Here is a 15,828-nt window from a genome sequence, read left to right on the forward strand (position 1 = left end):
ATTTATTTATTTGACAGATAGAGACACAGCGAGAGAGGGAACACAAGCAGGGGGAGTGGGAGAGGCAGAAGCAGGCTTCCTGCGGGGCAGGGAGCCTGATGCGTGGCTCCATCCCAGGACCCTGGGATTATGACCCGAGCTGAAGGCAGACGCCCAACGACTGAGCCACCCAGGCGCCCCTAAATCTTTTTTTTTAAGTGATGCTTTCTGTGTGTTTTATAGTAAGTTTGTCCCTGCAGTGGCATAGAATTTTGGCACAACACTCTAAGACTTAATTCAGAATTTGCCTTTTGTGATAGGGTTCTTGCATGTTTGTTTTTTTTTTAAGATTATTTATTTATTTGACAGAGAGAGAGAGTGCACGCACAAGCAGGGGGAGTGGCAGGCAGAGGGAGGGGGAGAAGTAGGCTCCCCACAGAGCAGGGGGAGCCTGATGTGGGATTTGATTCCAGGACCCCAGGATCATGACCTGAGCTGAATGAAGGCAGTTGCTTGACCAACTGAGCCACCAGGCGCCTGGGTTCTTGTTTGTTTAAAGGCAGCCGTCAATTCAGAGATCCTCCTTGTGAAATGAGCAGGAATATTAGGTGGAAACTAAGAAAGTGGATATAATTTTTAGAGATTGCCAATCCGCTCTTGGTTTCCACCTCCACCTGTTTTTCTTGTTCTATCCTAGACAAAATGAGAACGTTAGGCTTGAAAATTTATATTTGTGCCCAAATCTTGCGATTACATTGAAGTTTATTTTTTTTAAAGATTTTATTTATTTATTTGACAGAGAGAGACACAACGAGAGAGGGAACACAAACGGGGAGTGGGAGAGGTAGAAGCAGGCTTCCGGCTGAGCAGGGAGCCCGATGCGGGGCTTGATCCCCGGGCCCTGGGATCATGACCTGAGCGGAAGGCAGACGCTTAACGACTGAGCCACCCAGGCGCCCCGCGATTATACTGAAGTTTAAATTAACTCTTGTAAAGCGTGCCATGATTTGTGTGTGTGTTTTTGTGTGTGTGGAAAGCCGCTATAAAATAACAGAAATACTCTGCCTGCCAGTAACTCAACATATTGGGCTCTGGCAGATCTCGGTTTTTTTCACTGTCTCCATTAGATGGCGGTAGATGCCCAAGAAATGACTTCCAAAGGCAAGGTGGAGGGCGGTGAGAGGGGCGTTTTTTCCTTTCACCAGGTGGTTAGCTGAGCACACACACTGAAGGTCCTCTACTGCGGGTTGGCAGGGTATGCATTTTATTTTTTCGTGTGTGTGTGTGTGTGAGGCGGGAAGGCTTGCCACAGGCCACCTGTTCAAGCTAAGCACGGGGTAGCATCTTGCCAGCTGGCAAAAAAAAAAAAAAAAAATTCCTAGAATTTTTCTTAACTATCATCCGACTTGATAGAAGCTATGGAACCGATTCAGGAGTGCAACCAGCATTGATTGAAAGATGCTGCGGCATCTGTTGCCTACACTTGTGGAGATGGAACAGAGCCACTCGCTGGAGGGGAATGGCCGCTGCGACCTGTGGACTGAACCCCCACAGTGCGACCTGTGATACACTCGCAAGGATCGTGGACTCTCTCACGTGTGCCTAGCCCCAGATCAGAAGCTACCCGAGAAATATAAGCGGTGGCGTCCTCCGGTTCTCTTATAGTAGACAGAAACATACACAAAACACACGGTAGAGAAATTAGTGCAAGCAAGACCCAGCCTGATGAAGTAGTAATTGTGTATGAAGATACTAAGTCCTGTAAGCATTCCAAGAGGCCAGTGGGGTACGAAATGGCCGATTAGGCTTTGGAGAGAGAGAGAGAGAAAGAGCCACAAGCGAGCGAGTAATCGGGTGGGGGGACTGTGGGAATGTTTGGGGAAGTCCGGAGAGAATCGAGAGTTCGGAAGGGTGGAGGCCAAGTCCAGCTCCGCGAGGACTGCAGCTTCAGAGACGCCGGCTCGGAGGACCCCTCTCCTGGCTGCACTTGGCTGGAAGAAAGCCCTACGAGTGGGGCGTTTCCGGCCAGCTTTCTCGCCAGGGCTCTTTCCCGAACAATCCCGCCGCGCCGTGGAAGCCCTTGCTCCGCTCGCCAGCAGCCGCAGATCCGGGCCCAGCGCGCGGCCCGGGACTGCCACGGAGGGGGCGTGGCGAGGACGGCCCGGAGGGGGCGGGGCGTGGGCGGGCCCGGGTAGGCGGGCCTCTCCCCTGCCCCGCGCCCGCCGCCGCCGCCGCCGCCGCCGCAGCTGCCGCCGCCGCCACCGCCGCTGCCGCCTCCGCCCGCCTCGCGGACCGAGGGAGCGGGGTCGCCGCCGCCTGCCAGCCCGCGTGCCGGGGGCTGCGGTGGGCCAGGATGTCGGGCTTCCTGGAGGAGCTGCTCGGCGAGAAGCTGGTGACGGGCGGCGGCGAGGAGGTGGACGTGCATTCGCTGGGCGCCCGCGGCATCTCGCTGCTCGGGCTCTACTTCGGCTGCAGCCTGAGCGCCCCCTGCGCGCAGCTCAGCGGCAGCCTGGCCGCCTTCTACGGCCGCCTACGGGGGGACGCGGCGGCCGGGGCCGGGGCCGGGCCGGGGCCGGGGGCCGGGGCGGCCGCGGAGCCCGAGCCGCGGCGCCGCCTGGAGATCGTCTTCGTGTCCTCGGACCAGGACCAGCGGCAGTGGCAGGACTTCGTGCGGGACATGCCGTGGCTGGCGCTGCCCTACAAGGAGAAGCACAGGAAGGTGAGCGGCGCGGGCCTCGTCGGCGCCCCCGGCCTGGGTGCGCAGCCCGCGAGTTGGGGGGAGCGGGGTCCTCGCCGGCCCCGCCCGCACCCCTCGCAGCCCCTCGGCCCGGCGGCTCCTGTATCTTTGCACGCACTTCCCCTCCTGTCCCTCAGTGTCCCCTTCCTCTGTGTATGCCCGCCCCCGTCAGAGGACCCCGCCGTGTTGGGGTTCCGCGGCAACTTGTCGGTGCGGGCGCCAGGCCGCGCCCGTGGGGGAAGTTTGACACCCTCCGGCCCCCGACCCCGGCTTGCGTCCCGAGGAGTCGAGAGCCAGATCCTCACGCGCTGGGAACCTCGTATAGGGGGCGGCCGCGCTGGGGGTCCCGACCCCGTGACCCCCGCTCCCGGCCAGAGGCGCGCGGAGGGGCTGCTTCCTTCCCTCAGCCGCCAGACTCCCGGCGGATACCTGTAGTGGGTGGGGGAGGCCCTCGCCCCATACCCATAATGCCCAGACCAGGAAGTTTCCTCTCTCCGCGAGAAATCTGCTTTTCAGGGGACCCCTCCCTTCCCCCCACCCTGTGACCCGGGACTCGGAGGCCAGGCCGCCCCGCGCCCTGGAGAGGCAGCCTCTGACCGTGGCTTTGGGTGAGAAGGGCGCTCACTCCTCTCCCCTTCTCCGTCCCTCCGCCTCCACGGGCTCGACTAGTGGCCACCGGGGAGCTTTTCATTGTCTGCCTGTCCAGCAGTCCTCCCCAGATGCCTCCCAGGCACAGGAACAGACCCGTCCTTTCAGCTCTTAGTTGCTGGGTCGGGGTTGTCTTGGCACACTTCGAATTAAATGCTGAACATAGGTGTAGATTAAGTGGAGAAACGAGGATTTGGGGAAATCTATACTTCGCTGTCAACTTCTTACCAGTTTGCTGCTGAAAATAGTTTGGGTTTTCGAGTGTGTCTGTTGGATGAAGATGTTTGTTTTAACAAAACGAATTCAGGAAATTTTGTCATGAATCGAAACAGGACAAGTTTTGGAGCGCTCTTGCTTAATTGGTATGCCTGATGCACCGTATGAATCTAGCTCCTTTCCTTTCAGAAGAGAATCTTAGTTTATGGAGTGGACAGCAGAAGGGCTGTTCTGGGGGCTTTTAGGTGCCTCTAGGAAGGATGGTAACGGCATGTGTTTCTTTTATGTGTAGGGAGTCTTGTTGAGAAGCATGATTTAGATTTAGTAAGAGCAAAAGGCTTATACTGTGACCCCAGATGTCTCCAGTAAATCATCCATCCCCAAGCAGTATAAGCTACAGACTTGGGATTTAAAGTATGAAATACAGTTTAACAAATACAGTTTGTAAATTTAACATTGGAAAAACATGGGCTCACGAACCACACAGAGGCCAAACTTGGCATTTTAACCACTTTTTAGGTGATTTTGCTTATATTTGATTTATATACTTGATAATGCGTGGGTGTGAATGGCCAGTCCTTTTTTGCTTCAAATATGGGAATTCTTTGTTTTCCTTGGTGGCTGTTTTATGATTCTTTTAGGGAGGAATAATGTTCAGAAAGTGATGTACCAAAAAACATCTTCATTGTTGTGGCAAATTTCTATTGTAGACCAGTGTGTTTAAAATAATGTCCTTGTTGGGCAATACAAATGATTTCTAGCTTTTGCAAACATATAATGATGGTAAAATGTTACAGACTTAAGGCCTATTGTGTTTTTCGCAGTGGACGAAAGAAATTTGCTGGATGGTAGAAACGTGGAGCAAATTGAGATGTTTTGCAAAGGCTTAAAGCTTTTTCTTGGAAAAGGAGAATATTTCATACGATACACACCATGCCTGGTTCTCTCTGCCCTGGCTGGTCCCTTTGCACACACACACAAAAGTGGTCTGTGGCCCTAGTCTGGACCTGCTCATTCCAACAGGATGAGTCTGGATGACATGGGGCAGACCCTCATCTGAAAATACAGTTCAGAATGCTTAACATGCCCAAACCATGGTGCCTAGCATGTTAAAAATGTATTTTTTTGCTCAGAGTTTTTCTGTCTTGCATCCAGTGGTTCACTTTGTTCTGTAAAATAAGTCCGGTTTTTGAGGATGTAGTTTCTGCTCCTGGATGCTCACGAATAGGCAATCAAGATCTGATCCCAGAAACATTCGTCATAATATACCAGGTAAAGAGACTTCAGCTGTGTTTCTTATGGAAAATAAACTCTTAGAAATTACAAAAGCTAGGTACTCACTTTGACAGGAAGTATTTTCTTCCTTGAAACCAAAGAGAATAAACAATTCCTTTTTTTTTTTTTTTTTGTAATTTTGAGTTTTTGTCTGTCCTGTTTGAAATCGAGATGCTTAGAAGGAAGTCTGTGAGCTTGTGATGGCAACTTCATGGTAAAAACAGTGAAAAAGGCCAGGGCATCCCCAGTTCAGGGTGCTGAGTGGGTAAACACTTACCTTCTTGCTTGATGGACCCTGTCCATGTTGTCTCACCAACTATAAAAATAGTTTCAAAGAACAGAATTTGTTTTACACTGAGGGGCAACCAGAGTTCCAGATTACTAATTTTTTAAAGTTCTCATTAACATTTGTTCTTTACAACCATTCATATACTTCTTCCCATTGGGATGACAAAGGATATGGTTCTAATTAGTTATTGGCTGGCATTACTCTAAAGAAAATTGAAAAATTATGGTGGGGAAAGAAAATGCTGTGTGGTATTTTTTTTCTTTTTTTTATTAATTTCCCCTTTATGTAGTAAGAAAGTCTGGGGCTGACCATATATGTTATGCTTGGGTTTTGCCTGGCCCTGCTCACCTTGATTGGAGCTGTGAGAAAACAGCGAATAAAAGGACTCCAGCATCTTTAAAAAAAAAATTCCCAATGAAAGGTTGTCCTGTTTCTACTTGCTTTTGTGGTGGGTGCAAAAATAATTGAAGCTTCATTTTTTTGGCTTCCAAGCACACCTGTATAAATAGCTGTATAGAAATTGTAATTAGATGATAATAGAACTTTGAGTGCCTTTATAAGAGCAGTTTTGTCAGAAAACATATAATCTTGAAGTTAAGGTAGTTAGACTTGTTTTAATAAGTAGGTTTGCTTTTTGTTTTGTTGGTAGACATTTTTCAGATTTCTGGAGAGAGAGAATGGGATGAATAGTTGGAAAGTTTAGGGATTTGATCTATTCCTTCAGATGAGGATAAGTTACTTAGGTGTCAGACTAGGAGAGTCGATCCCCAGGATCTGTTTCAGCACAGATTTTGGTTTTAAAGCCACCAGACTCCGTTTTGCCTGGGCTGGATGTCCGAGGGACTGCATTTGGTCAGTGTGGGTACACTGACATCAAATGGTACAGGGCCACTGGTCTTGGACCGCACAGATTTGCTGGAGTCTGGCTTGGCCCCAGAACTTCCTGCCAGACAGAAAGGAAAAGAGAAAGTTGGGGCGGGAGAGCGGCAGTCAGGAGGTATCCCTGAGGATCCCTGGTCTACCTGCTTCAGTCAGCGAAAGTGGAATCTTCCAGCTTCCCTGTGTGGGTTGCTTGCTCTGGGTGATTCTTTTGGGTCAGACTCAATCAGCGGCTTGGCCTAGAATTCACCGGAATCCCTTTGGCTCTTTGGAAAGGGGCAAGATTTGGTACCAACCCAAACAGTCTTATAGCTCCATCTCTCCCAGCTCATCCTCCCTCAAATCCAGATACCCCAGCCACTAAGAGAATGATCTCTATGACCCTGACAGACCACTTTGAAGGCGCTAAAAGACAGGAGAAAAGCACAGCTTTGACAATTGGGGTTTTCCATCTTTTGCGAAAGGAGCCTGGACCAGCCAGGACAGGCTCCCTCCATTCGTTGTGTTTCCAGGACTTGGATCTGTCGAATAAAAGACCACGGTTCAATTAAAGTAATAAGAGCAATTTTCCTTGAGAGGCTTTTTCCTTGTTCCATTATTTGTAATGTATTTTTTTAATCTTCAATTTTTCTTCTCTGCGTAATGAAGACATCTAGTGTAGTAGTAGTAGTTAAAAATAGGGACTCTTGTCCATCCGCCTGAGCTCGGATCCTGCCTCTGTCATTTGTTAGCTGGGGGACCTTGAGCAAGTTCCCCTACTTGTCTGTGCCACAGGTTCCTTATCTGTAAAGTGGAGGTTAGAATAGCATCTGCCTTGGCATGTAGTATGTGCTCAGTAAGTGCTAGCTGTTGTTCATAAATTATCATGAAATTCAGGAATTCCTTTCATAGCTTGAGCCTCCGGAATGTATCACATTACAGAATTGCAAAACTGTTATGATTTTTGTAACAAATGAGTTTTATCAGCATATGGTGAAGGGGTTGAAAGAATTGCCCTAGAAGAGATTCTAATTGAGGAGAAAGACCTAGAAGAATGAAACAATGAAAGCAAATGAATATTTAAAAAATACCGCTTCTTAAAGAACTGAGAGTTCTGAGATTTACTGAGCGCCATACTCACACTTGCCAGTGAAACTTGAGACATCAGATCAATGAAGCCCAGACATGATAAAGGGTAACAACTTTAAGATGATGAGGCATCCTTCTTGAGAGAGATTAATTATGTACTTGGTGATCGTTTTGTGGTTTGCCAGAGCTATTAGGCACGTCTCCCTGATCCTGCCTGCTTAAATCTAGGCAGCGTGAAGGTTGCTGGATTGCTGCTCTTTCAGCATGGGAAAGGGATGGTGCCCGATCTCCGGAGCAGTGAAGACCTCACCCGCTAACGCAGCCACCTCCCTTCCTAGCTCTGGAATGTTGTCGGATAGGTTTGCTCAGACGTGTAGCCATTGTGGATTACTCTTCAGGCCTCAAGGTAGTGATTCAGGCCTGACTGGCTAGCTGTCCACAGCCCTTGCTGATGGATATGGGTTGGGATGTGAAACAGAGCACAAGAGGAAAGCTGTGGGTTTTGAGGTTAGGGTCATTGATTTCATTTACGCTCTCTACCCCCACTCCCCCTTTTATCACTGTTCCTTTTGGTTTGAGGCCTTGTTTTAATATCTGCACCAATTTGAGAAAGAAGGCTTTGTGTTATACACAGCTGGGGTGGGGAATGGACAAATCCCTCGGTGTATGGTGGTGGTGGTGGGGTGACTTTTTTTTTTTTTGATAGTACTTGGGACTCCAGAGCTCCAGCTAGCCCCATTCTAAATAGTCTGGGCTCCTCAAGGCATGATTTCCTTTCGGGGGGAAGAGCATAAGCTTGGCATAGGATGTTTTCTTTCTTAACAAAGTGAATTCCCACTGGTGCTCAGTGCTAACCACCAGGGTGCTTAGTTTTCTGTATTTCATTAATTTACCATTCTGCTTATTCAGAGACACTCAAAGAAAATGGCTATGAGTTCAGAATCTTTTTTGCTGGTCCTGACTCTCACGAGGCTCTTGCATGCTGTTGCTGTATACCTGGCCATTATTTTAAAAGGAAAGAAGAGTCCTGGAATCTCAGGAGCCATCCTTGCTTCTTCTGCACCCCTCACATCCAAATGGCACTGAGTCTTGGTGTTGATTTGATCTTTTTAAAGATTTTATTTATTTGACAGAGACAGACAGTGAGAGAGGGAACACAAGCAGGGGGAGTGGGAGAGGGAGAAACAGACTTCCCGCTGAGCAGGGAGCCCGGTGCGGGCCTCGACCCCAGGACCCTGGGATCATGACCTGAGCCGAAGTCAGGCGCTTAGCGACTGAGCCACCCAGGCGCCCCATGATTTGATCTCTTTAATACCTCGCAACTCTAACCTCTTCTCACCATCCCTACCATCACTGCTTGACTTCAGGTTTCATCTGGACTACTGTGTACCAGCATCTTCTCCTGGGGCTCCTTACTTCCAACCTTTTTTTTTTTTTTTTTAAAGATTTATTTATTAGAGAGAGAGAGAGAGGTGGCACGAGGGGAGGGGCAGAGGGAGAGGGAGCAGACTCCGCGCTGAGCATGGAGCCCGACATGGGGCTCAGTCCCACAACCCTGAGATTATGCCCCAAGCTAAAACCACGAGTCAGACACCTAACCCGCTGAGCCACCCAGGCGCCCCTCCTTGCTTCCAGTCTTGACCCCTGAAATGATTCTCAGACCAGCTTCTCAAGCTGTCTGTAGTCAGTGGTCGATTTTATTTTGTTTTGTTAATTTCCAGTCAGTCACACCAATGCAAATGGCCTTATTAAGGCATGACTCCTATCTGGGTTGAAGCACATGTAACGCCCCACTAAGTTGACCTCACACAAGCTGGTCTCTGTCCTATTCAACATGATGAGCCCATTGATCACAAACCTGGATGTTGCTGCAATGTCAAGCTGCTATAAACGTTTCTGAGTACTCCTTCTCAGTTTTTGTACTTACCTTATTGTGGACCGGTAACAAACAGTTTATGGGCAAGCACTGGGTTGCAGACCCACCTTGAGCAGCACTGCTCTAGACTGTTTTCAGTATGGTCAAGTCCAAAATCACAACTCTGATCATGTTATTCTCCTGCTTAAGAATTCTTTAGTAGTTCTTCATAGCTTTTGGGGTCAAGTCCAAATTCTAGAGCATGGTCCTTGATTGTTCTGTCTCCTCTCTCACCTGCTCAGTGTTCTCTTTCCTCCCAACTGGCTGAGTTTGGAACTTTTAAACTCAGTCCTGGTTTCCCTGGTTTCCCTGTTTCTGTAACAAGCTTTCCTGTCTCTTTTCCTTCTAGGTGAGATGATTCTGTGGGCTTCCATAGATCTTGTGTACAAATATCCTAGCACTTAGGTTGTTTTTTGTTTGTTTTGTTTATTTTTATTTATTTTTAAGATTTTATTTGAGAGAGAGGGAGAGAGCAAGAGAGAGCATGAACAGGGGTGGGGGAAGGGGCAGAGGGAGAGGGAGAAGGGGCTTCCTGCTGATCATGACCATGACCATGACCGGAGCCTAACTGACTGAGCCACCCAGACACCCCTGGTTTTTTTTTTTTTTTTCGTTTAGACCGTAAGCTCCTTGAGGACAGAAACCAACCAAAGGGAGGGGAAGATAATCAGTTCTTAGGTGCTGAGACGTGGGTAATGTGATCACAGAAAACAGGCATTTGACTTTTAGATTGGGAACGTGAAAACATGGTAGTTTCCACATCGTGTAAGTTGAAATGTGCACTTTCACTATTACAGAGCTTGATTTTAACATTTAATATTAGAGTTGGGCCTTAATTGAATTATATAATTGTATATATCCACAGTATGTGGGTGTTTTTGTTTGTTTTTGTTTCTTAATGAGTGCTTTAAAGAGCACTTAAACAAGCAAATAGACGTGTAACTCTATTGCCCTGTAATTCTGTGCTCAAAAATAGGAAAAGACTCTACACTGTGCTTTTGAAATGTCAAAAATCTTAGGCCATTAAAATAGTCTATCTGCAGACTTACATCCCATGCTTTTATATTTCATAGTTTGTGTTTCTCAAGAATCTTTCTTCCAAGGAGCTCAAAATGCATGCCTATTATATCTTCCAGCAACTAGTAATCAGTAGATATTAAACGTTTTAACTTTTCAAAGTATGTTCGAGTTGGAGAATTGAAGCAAAGAAAACCGATTATTAGATTAGGGTCACAGTGTCAGATGAAAGGGCTCGGCTGAACTCCCTTAAATTCAACTGGGTCCTTTCTGTTCGTGAAATTGTGTCTTACAAAACGTTCATATCAAACATTCTCCATGGAAGAGGAGGGAGCTGAAAGTTCTCTTTTCAACAAATAGCTTGTGGTGTGGATTCACTCTCGATATGCATAGAAGACCGTGTAATAAGATAGAAGTAGTTTTAACTGCTGAAAGCATTTGCCTAGAAGACGGGAAAGCCAGAACTTTTCTGCTGCTGCCTTTCGGCGGTGGTGGTTTCTAAGGACCTTTTAATGATTTGGCTTTTTTTAGATCAGCCAGTGAAGTGCCCCCAGCTCCCCTTCATCCTCTGCAAAGCCTGCGGGCTGCTACAGTGCTTTTGTTCAGAGACAGAATTGAACTTCAGGTATCCTGCCGAGATCCTAGGACTAAATCAGTCCTCCCTTTTATGAGGTTTTCAGAAACTGCTGTTCTAACTTCCAGTAAAATCTCAAACATGTGCTTTCTGCTTTATGACAAGTAAGAAGTATAGTAATTGAAAGTTGCTTGAGTGCCGTTATTCTCGAGTGAAACCCTGTAATGGAAACTTTTGTTCTGTGGCATCCATGATTAAAAGCAAACATAAATTTTCTGCCGCTTGCTGGTCATAACTCTTGGACCAGATATACAGTGTATTTTTGTATGAACTACACTTAAGAAAATCCTTTTTGAAAAAACCATTTATGCTTAAAATTCAGCATTTCTTTCTGTTACATCTATCACCTACTCCCCGTTGTATTATTTCAATGCAGACACCGGTTACAGGTAAATTCAAGTAATATTTCTACAGTTAAGAATGCTTTTATCTCAGATCCTTGTTGAATAATCGTAAAACGGGGTGTGGTGAGTTTCGCTGTTCTAGGGATAGGGTTTCCCTCTTTGTTTTCCTTTGAGAATTTTATCCAGATGAATCGGTTGTATAGTTTTTTGTCTTTTTTTATGCCAGGGATAAAAATCTGAATGGATGTAGTCTGCTTAAAATCAGAAGATGTTGCCTTTTTTCCCCTTTAAATGTGATCAGGTCAAGACAGTTTTCTTTTGATCGTGGTGGCTCACAGCACAGCTGCCTCATCTGTTAGTCATTTTTCAGGGTTTGATGTGAAATATACAGATTGGGCAGAACAACCTGTGATGGGGAAAAATCACAGTGTTACCCTCTGAGCTCTGAATGACCTTGAATGTAGCATTTTCTCCGCTTTGGGCCCCAGGCTTGGCTGCAGCTTAAAAAAGCATTTATACCCACGGATCTTCACAAATTCTCCCTTACTAGGAGTGAACGTTTAGAATCTGTTGCACAGTGGGTAAGAGTATGGGCTCTGGGTCTGGGTTTCCCGGTTTGAATCACACCTCTGTCACTCTCTAGCAATGTGATTTTGGTGCAAGCTACCTGACTTGTGTGTCTCTAGGTCCTGGTCATTAAAATGGAGATAGTAGTATCCACCTTATAGGGTTGTCGTTAAGGGTTAAATGAGTTAGTATCCGGAAAGTATTTAGAACAGTGTCAAGTGCATAGTAAATGCCTTTTAAATGTTTACCCCAGGTGCTTGGATATTTCAGTCCCTATGTTATGGCTATTCAGATTGCAGGAGAGAAAAATTCTCAGCTTTTATTTCTTTGTATCACTCCTACCCTCAGCATTCCCTTACGCTCAGCACCTAGACTCTTTGTATCTAGTGGCCCGTCATGTAATCTTGCTTCTCCTCTGTTTCTTACTAAGACAGCGATAATTACTGGTCAGTTGTTGATTTGATGACACATTCGTGTCTTTGGGTATGGGTAGAATTCTAGACCATCTCTTTGACTGCTTGCTCAGTTTTCCTGAGCGGATTCCGATTTTACTTTTGAGCTGGGAGGGGCTGGCGGAGTCTGGTCTCTGTCGATTTCTCCTGCCATTTATTTATTTTTTGACTATTATGGAAAACTTCAAACATCACACTGGTAGGGAAAATAGCACAGTGAGCCTCTATGTACCCAGCACCCAGATGGAAGTATCACCAACTCATGTACACCCTCTCTCTGTCCCCTTCATTGGATTACTTTGAAGCAGCTCCCAGGCATCCTAACATTTCCTTCATAAACATTTTACTAAGTAACTCTTTTAAAAAAATCACAATATCGGGGGTGCCTGGGGGGCTCAGTCGTTAAGCATCTGCCTTTGGCTCAGGTCATGGTCCCAGGGTCCTGGGATCGAGCCCTGCATCGGGCTCCCTGCTCAGCGGGAAGCCTGCTTCTCCCTCTCCCACTCCCCCCCTGCTTGTGTTCCCTCTCTCGCTGTGTCTCTCTCTGTCAAATAAATAAATAAAATCTTTAAAAAAAATCACAATATCATATCATACCTTAAAAAAATCTAGTAATTTCTTAATATTGGCAAATACAAGTCAGTATTCAAATCTCTGATCATCTCATAATTTTTTTTTACAGTTATTTGTTTGAATCCAGGTAAGTTCTACACATTGCATTTGGTAGCTATGTCTCTAAAGTCTCCTTAAACCTTAAGTTTCTCCTTCCACTTAAACTTTTTCTGGGTCTGCCCCCTTGCCACATTCCCAACCCCTTCTTATCCATATTTCCCCCCTTAATCTATAAAGGTCTATAGAATATTGACTCTTGGGTTCAAAAGGATCCTAGGCTGTTGTCGCTGAGAAGTCCAGGTATTGACCACCTTGTAGGTCCGGGTGGCTCAAATGCAGTCTTCCAGACGGGCTGCCCTTCTCCATCTGTCCACTCTGCTTCTCTCTGTGGGGGCCCTGACCTCCAGCAGGCTGCTCTCATACTGACGTGAGGGCCACCACAGCTCTGGGTTTGCTTCCTGTACTCTCAGAACCCCAGCAGAAGGAGGCCAGCTTGGTCCCCCTCCCATCCCAGGACCAGTCACCATAGCCAGGGTATGTAATACTCTGGCTAAGCCTAAGTCATATCCACACCCGTATAACCAGAGGGTGAGGTCATAAACCAAGTGGACTGAGCATCAGGAAAGGGGTGGGAGGGGCTTACCAAGGAAAATGAGAGTGTGTTACCAGAGGGAGGGGACAAGAATGAACTGTAGCTGCCCACTCGAGTCATCTATGCTAACCCCATGGCAGTGTGCCTGGCAAGTGCTCAGCCTCTGCAGGGGCATTTCTAGTGACCACGAAGTACCATCTCCTTAGAAGGCCATTCTGACATTAGCCATTCTCTCCTAGGGGATTGGCCAGCCCATAAAGGACTGTAGACAACTCTCCTCTCTCTGAAATGAAAGATTCCCTTGGTCCTTCGGCCATTTCTCATATGATACGGGTTCAAGTTTCATTCCCATCCTGGCCATTTGTATCTGAGCCCTCTCCGAGATTGCCTGGGACCTCTCTTAAAGAGTAGTCCCCAAACCTGAACACAGACGCCGGGGTGGTCTGCCCTAAGCACAAAGGGTCAGCTTATTATCTCCTTTGTTGTAGATATTATCTAAACTTACATCATCATAGTTTGAGATTGCATTAGCTTTTCTGACTATCACATTACACTGGGTTGACTAACTGACCTTTTTGTCAACCAAAACTCCAAAGTCTTTTTCATCAGTTTTATACCTGAACAAATGAGAACACAGTCCTAAATCTTATATCAGTTATCCTCAAGAATAAGTTTACTTAGGGGCGCCTGGGTGGCTCAGTTGGTTAAGCATCTGCCTTTGGCTCAGGTCATGATCCCGGGGTCCTGGGATTGAGCCCCAAGGTGGGCTCCCTGCTCAGCAGGTGGTCTGCTTCTCCCTCTCCCTCTCCCTCTGCCCCTCCTCCCTGCTTGTGTTCTCTCTCTTTCTCTCTCAAATAAATAAATATTTATTTTTTTAAAGATTTTATTCATTTATTTGACAGAGAGAGACACAGTGAGAGAGGGAACACAAGCAGGGGGAGAGGGAGAAGCAGGCTTCTCACTGAGCCGGGAGCCTGATGCGGGGCTCGATCCCAGGACCCTGGGATCATGACCTGAGCCGAAGGCAGACACTTAACAACTGAGCCACCCAGGCACCCCATAAATAAATTTTTAAAGAAAGAGTAAGTTTACTTAGATGTGATCATTTTCTGCAGTCTGTCAAGATCTTTTTGCTCTATCAGATTGCTTGCTATAACTTAGATAATTTGCCGTTTCCCTTTCAAGGAAAGATAGTCTGAAGTGACTTCTGTTTAGTGAATCCATGCTTGCTTCTAACTTGATCACTTCTTTTCCGAAGTGTGTGTTTATTATTTTATTTATTTATTTATTTATTTTTAAGATTTTATTTATTTGACAGAGAGAGCACAAGCAGAGGGAGAGAGAGAGAGAGAGAAGCAGGCTCCCTACTGAGCAAGGAGCCCGATGTGGGACTCGATCCCAGGACCCTGGGATCATGACCCAGGCCGAAGGCAGACGCTTAACCGACTGAGCCACCCAGGCGTCCCCGGAAGTGTGTGTTTAATAACTGTAATAAGCTGTAGGGTCTGTTGAAGGGTTGATGTCAGCTTCACCGATCTGTAGTTTGCAGAATCTCCCCCTTTTTGCCCATTTGAACGTCAGTGCTCCTTCCATCTGGTAGCTGCTGGTGAAGAAATCATTGCTGGGGTTGGGTGATCTTGGGGGCACATTTTCTCCCTCGAGGATGTAGTTCATACCTTACCCGAGGAGAGTTTCCAGGTCGGCTGGGCCTACGTTTGTTTCCTGCAGAGGACGCTGTAGGAAGAGCTGTGGCCAGACACCCCGTCAGTAGGTAGTTGGGAGCACCCTGTTTGTTCAGGATGTCCAGATCCTGCCCTTTCTGAAGGCTCTGTGGCAGCAGTGGCTGCCTCGTCCCCAGCCCAACACCTCCCTCCCCGCACTGTCTCATTAGGGCACTAATAGAGCCTGAGGGAGTCTTTTCCTTAATGCCATTGGGCACGGGCAGGGTGAGAATCTGGCTGGCTCATTAAATGTGGCATTTTGTTTCAAAATTAGCAAGAGACAGGAAACTAGCTACAAAGCAACCTAGTGTCTTTGTGCAGATAGATTTTTCTTAATATTTGACTTTTTAGGATGAATTACTCCGTTTATTTTGAAAATTTTACCCTATTTTAAAATGGACTCGTTTTCTTACCCAGGTGTATTTGCCTACTTAAGATAACGCATAAACCTGTTCTACTCTTTGCAGTGTGGCACCTAAGAATTCGGAAATTTCACATGTTAGGCATGAGGATGAACTGAAATTAAATGCCTTAAAACACTTTTCCTGGGGGAAATCACTTTCCCAAATGTGCAGAGAAGGTTGCTGGCTTCAGCCCTCGGATGCATTGTTTTTACTTTTACAAATGTGCTTAAGAGTAAAATACCACTTAATACCACTTGAACATATTCTCTTTCATTTGGAGCTGTGGGGAGTATTAATTTGCAGCGAGTGTGGTGGGACACTCTAGTTTTGAAGCGCTTTCCGAAGCAGCGCCTTCCTGTGAAGGCTTAGTGACTTTCTGAGGTCATCGGAGCCTAGTTTTTGGTTGATAAAACTGCGGAGAAAGTAGTTACCAGGCGAGTCTGGATTCCTGGAACAAAACATGGTGTGCCTTCACCGGG

The 15,828-nt window shown here is 46.8% G+C and overlaps 1 protein-coding gene across 1 annotated transcript in view; it reads left to right on the top strand.

The window, feature by feature from the left end:
- Window positions 1–2,244: 2,244 nt before the first annotated feature.
- Window positions 2,245–15,828, top strand: part of NXN (nucleoredoxin) — a 149,797-nt gene continuing 136,213 nt past the window's right edge. Inside the window, exon 1 of the mRNA XM_032428742.1 lies at window positions 2,245–2,698. Within this exon, the coding sequence (XP_032284633.1) occupies window positions 2,333–2,698 (366 nt within the window). The 5' untranslated portion in view covers window positions 2,245–2,332. The remainder of the gene's footprint in view (window positions 2,699–15,828) is intronic.

Source organism: Phoca vitulina, unplaced genomic scaffold (genome assembly GCF_004348235.1).
Source record: "Phoca vitulina isolate PV1807 unplaced genomic scaffold, GSC_HSeal_1.0 scaffold40, whole genome shotgun sequence".
NCBI classification, from domain to species: Eukaryota; Metazoa; Chordata; class Mammalia; order Carnivora; family Phocidae; genus Phoca; species Phoca vitulina.